The sequence below is a fragment of the Myotis lucifugus genome, unplaced genomic scaffold, assembly GCF_000147115.1.
Source record: "Myotis lucifugus unplaced genomic scaffold, Myoluc2.0 scaffold_3076, whole genome shotgun sequence".
NCBI classification, from domain to species: Eukaryota; Metazoa; Chordata; class Mammalia; order Chiroptera; family Vespertilionidae; genus Myotis; species Myotis lucifugus.
Window position 1 is genome coordinate 8,000 of NW_005874124.1, and position 7,793 is coordinate 15,792.

The window sequence follows — 7,793 nt, forward strand, 5'->3', positions numbered from 1 at the left end:
ATACAAACGGAAGACAGATGCCGAGACCTCAGGCTGAGGATATCACATGCGTGACTTGTTGGGAAATGGTCACGCGGCAGCCGTGTGCCCAATGAAGCAGCGGAAACTCCCATCAGGTTCAGGCCCATCCTGGGCTGCACGGGGCAGTATGGGTGTGTCACGTATGCACTCGCATGTCCACGCATGCTCTCATTCCTCCCTGCCAGCCCCCCACACCCCACGCCCTGGGCGCTGAGGGGCGCTCACCCGACGGTCCCCGTGTTCCTGCGCTGGCAGGCGGCGCTGACCTGCCCGTGGAAGTGCTCCTTGAGTTGCAGGCAGGCGTCGGGCGTGTACCACTGCAAGGAGTCAGACAGACAGACAGTGGCTCCGAGCGGCTGAGTAACTTGCCCACAGTCACACAGCGTAATGACGGACTTAGGATTCACACCCAGGACTGTCTGATTGCAAAGTCCGTGCCCTTAACTTCCAGGCCACACTGGCTCCTGGCCCACCCTGGCCAAGCCAGCGCCATGTCTCCCAGCGTCTCAGGAAGTCTGTCAGCAAGGAACTGGCCTCCCCGGTTCACCTGCCTTGTTTTTGGTGGTGAGTGCAGGTGGGGAAAGCTACCATTTTAAACCGGTATCCGCACTTTTAACCGGTATGCAAGGAGCTCTTAACCGGTTAAAAGTGCGGATACCGGTTAAAAATGCAGATACCGGTTAAAAGAGTGGATACCAGTTAAAAGTGCGGATACCGGTTAAAAGTGCGGATACCGGTTAAAGGTGATATTTGTGGACACGGTCTGGGGAGCGCAGTGCTCACTGCTCATGTCAAGGTCTGGCCTCAGGACTCCCTACCTTAGGGAAGCTGGCGATGATGCGGTCCCGGCTCACAGGGGGCCCCAGAGGCGGCAGGGAGGCCCTCATCCTTCCGGAGAGTTCTGGAGACCCAACCAGGGAAAGGGTTAGGGAGCTGTGCCGACGCCTGGGGTTTAAGCCTAACTTTCCAGGGGCTTTAACAGCAGGTCCAAGCCTCCTCCTCCCCCTTGCCAGGCGTCTGGCCCAGCGTCACCTCTTTCAGTCCGCAGGCAGGAGGTGGGGGTGGGGAGTCCCGAAGACCTGGCCTCCCTCCTGCTGCGGGATGTGGGTGTCCACCCGGGAGTGGCCCCTCTCTGAGCGTGTGACTGGTTGTGAGTGAGGCACAAACATCGCAGGCCTCGCAGGCGGGCTCTTGGGTTTCAGCCCACAGGCCTGTCACCCCACCCAGGACCGCGCCCCCGGCGCCTAGTCAGCCCGGCCGACCGCGCCTTCCTCTGCCCGCTTCTCCGCTAGGGTGGCCTTGACCCAGGCCTGTTGTCCTCGCTCTGACCCAGCTCCCCTCCAGGCCCAGAACGGGGCGTTCAGGGTCGGGGGTTCAGGAAATGCTGAGGCCTCAGGGCCTCAGGCCGCGTTCAGATCCTGGGGGTGGGAGGTGGGCGGGACGCGGCGTCCTTCCGACCGGGGCCTCCGCGACGCGCCCGCCCGGAGGTGGGAGGTGGGAGGTGGGAGGCGGGCCAAGGGGAGGACAGAGGCGCGGCGGACTCACTGGCAGCAGCGGCGGCGGAGGATTCGGGTTCAGCGCAGCCTGGTCCGGCTCGGTTCGCTGCGGCAATCACCATGGCAACGATGACCACGCGCGACCGGAGAGCATCTGACCAATCCTGGACGTCGGGGGCTGGGTCTGGGCGGGGCTCGGAGCGGAAGCAATCCCACTGCGGCGTGCCCGAGGCGTCACCATAGCAACCAGAGCCTCCCGGGAGTAGTGGGCACTTGACTAGGCTGCTGCCTGCCCTCCCCCCCTCCGCCCCCGAGCCAGGGAGCGCTTGCGATCACCATGGAAACGAGGGCCGGGTTGGATATGGGGATGTGGGCGGGGTCATCGCGGTCTGGGTGGAGCCTGGATCCAAAGATGGGGGTCTGGGCGGGGCTGATGGTGGAGAGACCTCTCTGACAATCAATGTAGCCGGGAGGGGTGGGAGCTCAAACTGGTAGGGGTTATGATGTGACGTGTGTAAGTGTTTATTTTTGTAATATATTGAATATGATTTTTCATAGATCGACGCTCAACCACTGAGCCACGCCAGCCGAGCCGAAGGGCACTTTAAAAAAAAAAAAAAAAAAAGACTGTATACCCAGATTCTGAGAGGCCCAGGGTTCCCAGCTTTGAGAATCTATTTTATCCAGCTTCCCATTTCACAGACAAGGAAACTAAGGCTCACACAATTGAAAAGTGTTGCCACGTGCGTTAGAACTAGAATCATAACCCAGGTTTCCTGACACCCAGCCTTTCGCTGTCTGCCCCACACTCCTCAAAAGGCTCAGGGTCAGAGAGACCCTCCCTGACTTTGTCCTTTGAAGGACAGCAGTAGGGGGCAGATTTCCACATCACAATATGGCATCCTTGGCCCGCAAATCTAAGTCAATTACCTGCATTTCAAAGCTAAGTGTGTTGGAGGTTGATGCTTGGCGCCTTTGTTAGTGAGTTTCACGGCGGCCCAGGCCTACGGGTGAACTCATGTGAGTTAGTCTACCCTCTCCTGTGCCTCAGTTTACTCAGCTATCAAATGGACTCAACTATCTATGAAAGTGCTCTGTAGATTAGTATAAAGCTTGATTCAAGTCCATGACCCATTTATTTATTCTACACGTACTGAAAGCCTCCTGGTAATTAATTAAGCTACGGGATCATTTACTGGTACTAACATGGAGTTGGGGAGACGACAGGCTTCATGGAGGTGGTGTCTGTCCACCGAGCTGTGCCCCGAAGGACACAGAGGTGGTTCCTGTTCCTGGCAGCCCAGGCTGCATGGAGGAGGTGGCCATTTGGAGCACTCATATCCGGCCTGGCACCCAGGGTCTTGAGCGGCAGGCTGGATGTTTGGACTCTGTCCTGAGGCCACTGGGGAGCCATGGAGGGTTATATGCAGGTGACGGCTGGGACTGGCTTGCTTTCAAGCACAATTGCTCCAGTCAGCAGGGCATTGGGTCCACTGCGAGGGCCGATCTGTGTCATTCCCGGGCCATCAGCCTGCAGAGCAAGGAGCATGGGCCAGGGCTCGGCAGTCCTGGGCTCTGGCCTGCGTGGTTTTGGCAAGCTAGTAAGAAAACCTCTGAGGGGCCTGCCTGTAACCTGGATCATGTTAGCAGCTCACGGGGTTACTTTGAGGACTAAAGGCCTGCGAAGTGTCCCGCACAGAGAAAGGCGTTCACACTCATTTCCCTTCCCCTCGGTGCTATGAACAAAGCAGAGCCGTCTTTGTTCCCCGCGGTAACCCCGTAAAGTAGCATCGTCCCCTCTTTACAGCCGGCCCCAGACCGAGGCTGCTCGCGCCGCCTGCGCCTGCGCGGTGGGCGCCTAGTGTTCAGAGCGCAGCGCTGAGGACGCCGCTGGGGTCGCCTGGCAACCGGGTCGCCTAGCAACGGGCGACCGCGCACGCTGAAGCAGGTGAGCCTGCGGCACCAGACAGGGGCCCAAGACAGGGGGGACAGGGGACCCTCAGACCCATCCAGTCTGGCTCACACGGGTCCCGCGTCCGCTCTCATCTGCGGCGGGACTCCCGCAGCCCAAGCCACATACAGGAGGGCAGGCCCCCTTGTTCCCGAGATCCCCGGAGCCCAGCATTCCCTGCAGGGGGAGCCCCAATCGGAAATGGCCGCCCCTCCCCTTCCCCGCCCAGCTGGCCCGTCTGTCTCTCCCTGTCACTTGGTGCCTAAGATCAGAGTTGGCCTTAGTTTTTTAACTGGGGTAGAATCCTACAGGGAGGGGGCCTGTCAGGGCCACTCAACACCGGCAGCAGCAACCACTCCCACAATAAGGACCACAGCCAACAGCCAACGAACGCATCGGGAGCCCTGGCGTGCCAGGCCCAGGAGGGTCGTTCACGCGGGATCAAGGGAAGGAGGTGCTGTTATCAAGTCCTTTTTGCAAAAGCTCCCAGAGGGGAAGAGATTGTCAAGGGCCGCCCACGGCCTGTGTCTGGAGCCGGTTCTGAGTACGAAGCCAGATTACCTATAGATGCCCCGTGTGTGTGTGTGTGTGTGTGTGTGTGTGCAATAAAAATAATTCATGCCCTAGCTGGTTTGGCTCAGTGGATAGAACGTTGGCCTGCAGACCGAAGGATCCCGGGTTTAATTCCCTTCAAGGGCATGTACCTTGGTTGCAGGCTCCTCGCTGGCCTGGGGCCCTGGTCTGGCATGTGCAGGAGGCAGCCCATCGATGTGTTTCTCTCACATTGATGTTTCTCTCTGTCTCTCCCTCTCCCTTCCTCTCTCTCTAAAAATCAATAAAAACATTAAAAATATCCACTCAGCTGTGCTTACCGTTTTGAGGATCGAATGAGAAGTAGCTTCTAAACCACAGTCGGACTCATGACAACATTTGGGGTTCTTCTCACCAGTGGTTTCTGCGGAGCTCCATTTTGAAAGCGAGAGAGTCACCTCCTGCCGGTGCGGAAAGATGGCCCACACCTGGATCTCCATGTACCTGCCCCCCGACATCAACCCCGCCCAGGCTTCCATCGCGTACGGCTGCCGGGCCCTGCCCAAGCTGAACGAGGAACTGCAGTCCGAGGACCTGCAGACCAGGCAGAAAGCCCTCATGGCTCTGTGCGACCTCATGCATGACCCCGAGCATGTCTATGTGGCCATCGACATAGGTGAGAGTGTCACGGAGCCCAGGCGACCGTGACTCGGGTCTGGATGGACAGACACAGAGTAGCTGGCGGTGGGAGGAGTTGAGGTGACCCTCCTGGCTGGTCAGCTCGTCCTTGGAGGACACCCCCAGCAGCCGACCCAGAGCCACAGAGCAGCCCTCTCTGCTACGGCTGGACCGACCAGGTGGCCACAAATCCACCAAACAGCCCTGTGATCTGTCTTAGCCACGAAAGATAGGCAACACCCTATTGGAGCCACATGGTACTGGGAACCTCTTGTTTCCCTCTCTCCTAACGACCAAAATGAACGCTGAGGTGATCTTAGCGGCCCACCCACACCTTTCCCTGATCAGGCACATGATGAGTGAACTGCCACTTCTCCCCCAGCCTTAGCTGAAGGGCTGATTAAATATATATATATCGATTTCACAGAGGAAGGGCGAGTAGAAACATCAATGATGAGGGATTGAGTCTGCAACCCGGGCACGTGCCCTGACTGGGAATCGAACCAGTGACCTCCCGGTTGCTGGGTCGATGCTCAACCACTGAGCCATGCCATCCAGGCTCCAAATGCATTTTCTGAATGGTCCCTGGGTGGGAGCACACAGAGCCCCCTGCGGTGACTCTAAACCCTTCCTCAGTGCCATGATGCCTCTGCTGATCGCTGTTGCCGATGTGGCTCACCCGTTGGCTTCTGGGTTGGTTGAACCTGGAGACTGATAACCGTTCAAAGGTCTTTCTGCCCCACAGGCTGCCTGGAGAGCCTGCGGGTTTTGCTGAAGGACACCAACCACATGGTGCGCATCAAGACCACCGAGGTGCTGTCCATCATGGCGACCCACACCGTGGGCAGGTGGGCCACTGTGTATGGAAACCCAGGGCAGGCTTTTTTTTGGTTTTCAATGGAAAAACAAAAAGCCAGGAATCAGAGATTTGTACATTCCCTTTGAACAGTTCATCTTAACCCCAAATACAAAGGGTTAGGCATTCGTCCACCCCCAGTGCCACCAGGCCTTCCCTGGGATGTGGGCCCACGGACTGGGGTTCCCCTCCTCTTTGGGAATTAAACCACCCTGCAACGTCGTCTAATGTGCAGCCGTGGTTTCTTTCGAGAAGAGCGAGAAGTTAGACATTAATGAAGTCATCTGTATGCAAAAACCTCCTAGGGCCTTTCTATCATCATCTCACTTGTCTTACAGACTCACTTTGGAGTCTCCTCAAAGCATTCCACCTGGTTTTCATAAGGAAATTAAAAAACCCTCTTCTCTCATCTAACTGGCTTACCTAGTATTTACTTAACGTATAGAATTATAATCATGAGGACAACAGGCGTACATAGGTCTGGAGGCCGGCAGCGGGGGCTCGCTGCCCTGGAGCCTCAGTGCTGGGCGGGTGGAGAGGGGCCACTCAGCTGGCAGGTCAAGGGCGGTCAGTTATGGATTCTGCTGCCTTGTCCCATGTTACCGCGGGGACTGAGGCTCAGAGGAGCAAAGGGAAACCTCCAGGCCACCAAGAACCCGAGTCGAAGTCCTAGCTCTTTCCTCCACCCCTCAAGCCACACGGCTCTCTTCTGGCCGTTGTCTTTTTTCCTTTCTGTTTTTTTTTTTTTTTAACAAGGAATTTTTATTTATTTACTTATTGTGTGTGTGTGTGTGTGTGTGTGCGCGCGCGCGCGCGTTGCTAATCCTCACCTGAGGATATTTTTCCATTGATTTTTAGAGAGAGTGGAAGGGAGAGGGAGAGACACAGAGAGAGAGAAACATCGAGGTGAGAGAAACACATTGATTGCTTGCCTTCTGCATGCACCCGGACTGGGGCTGGGGTGACATGGGGCGGGAGACCAAGCCTGCAACTGAGGGACATACCCTTGACCGGAATCGAACCCGGGACACTTCAGTCTAGGAGCCGACGCTCTATCCTGGCCTTGGTCTTCTCTCAGGCAGCCAGAGGGTGCGGCCTGCAGCTGCCCGCACGGGTTCAGAGTCCAGGGGGGGAGGAGGGCGGGCACCTGCCTCCTGACTCCCCCGGGCCCTCTCGGGGATCAGTCCTCGTGTCTGAACCTGCCTTTCTCTGCAGGGACGGCTTTCTGAGGGACGGCATCGTCACCGCGCTGTCCCAGCTGCTGAACGACCCGCAGCCGGCCTGCCGCGAGAACCTGCACCTGGCCTTCCAGCACCTGGCCCAGGTGCCCTCAGGTAGGCCCCGGCCGCTCCGCCGCCCCACGGCCTCCTGGCATAAGTTTAAAGTTATGCTTTACGTCCGCCTGCGGACTGAGGGGCCCCGGGTTCGATTCCGGTCAAGGGCACTACCTCGGTCGCAGGCTCCTCCCAGAAAAATAAGAAGACCGCCCTTGTCCGTTGCCGGCAGAATCATCTCCGGGCCCCGGGGATGGGGACTCGCACACGCCTTTCTTAAACGAACCAGCTGATTCTCCCTGCGGCCGCGGGTGAGAGGCACCAAGATGTTGGGGTGTCTCTACGACAGGCCAGTGCTTGGGGCTGAGCCCCGGGCTCACTATGTGGGAACCTTTAAAGCATTCAGAGAAGTAGCGAGACAATGAGAATGGGTGTCAGGTACCAGCACTCAGCTTTGCTAAATCTTAACATCCTACCCTAGTTCACATGTGCTTGAGACGGTTGCTTGAAAACCCCCCCCCCACAATCCAAGTCCCCTGTGAACCTCCTCCGCTCAGCCCCCTTCCATCATCTGGGGACTGTGTCGCCACCGCGCTCTTTGTATTTTACCACAGATGTGAACAGATACAGATCTTTCCTCGCGCGTTTTCCAACTCTACGTAAACGGATCTTGCTTCCATATCTCCTTGCTATTAAAACAATGCAATGCTGTACTGTTGAGATCGGCCCATGTCGTGTCCTGGGCTCTGTTTCGTTATGAGAACCGCGGCGCACCCCTGTACTCACAGGCAACATACTCACCTGCCCGGCGGAGGCCCCGCTGCTTCTGTTCCCGAGCCTGGAGGAGCTCAGCCGGAGGACAGCGTGGTGGGGCATGGAGAACTCAGCCCTGTTTGTTTTCACCATTAAAAAAGGTCTGTTTTTACCATAAAAAAAATTTTTAAAAAAAGAAAAAAAAAAAAAAAGAGAGAGAGGGAGAATGCAAG

The 7,793-nt window shown here is 57.1% G+C and overlaps 2 protein-coding genes across 2 annotated transcripts in view; one reads left to right on the forward strand and one right to left on the reverse strand.

Moving 5' to 3' along the window:
- The window catches only part of RAB36 (RAB36, member RAS oncogene family), a 12,394-nt gene extending 7,957 nt beyond the window's left edge, over positions 1 to 4,437 (reverse strand). Inside the window, exons 1-5 of the mRNA XM_014450652.2 lie at positions 4,415 to 4,437; positions 1,848 to 1,917; positions 1,567 to 1,732; positions 840 to 922; positions 247 to 338 (exon numbers count right to left, since the gene is read on the reverse strand). Of these exons, the coding sequence (XP_014306138.2) occupies positions 247 to 338; positions 840 to 922; positions 1,567 to 1,732; positions 1,848 to 1,917; positions 4,415 to 4,437 (434 nt within the window). The remainder of the gene's footprint in view (positions 1 to 246; positions 339 to 839; positions 923 to 1,566; positions 1,733 to 1,847; positions 1,918 to 4,414) is intronic.
- Positions 4,438 to 4,456: 19 nt separating this feature from the next.
- Positions 4,457 to 7,517, forward strand: LOC102430208 (radial spoke head 14 homolog; the record flags this gene model as incomplete). Its single annotated transcript, XM_023749128.1, has 4 exons — positions 4,457 to 4,675; positions 5,423 to 5,525; positions 6,749 to 6,867; positions 7,422 to 7,517. Coding segments are annotated over exons 1-4 (517 nt in total), but the record flags the coding sequence as incomplete, so codon positions are not given.
- Positions 7,518 to 7,793: the final 276 nt, after the last annotated feature.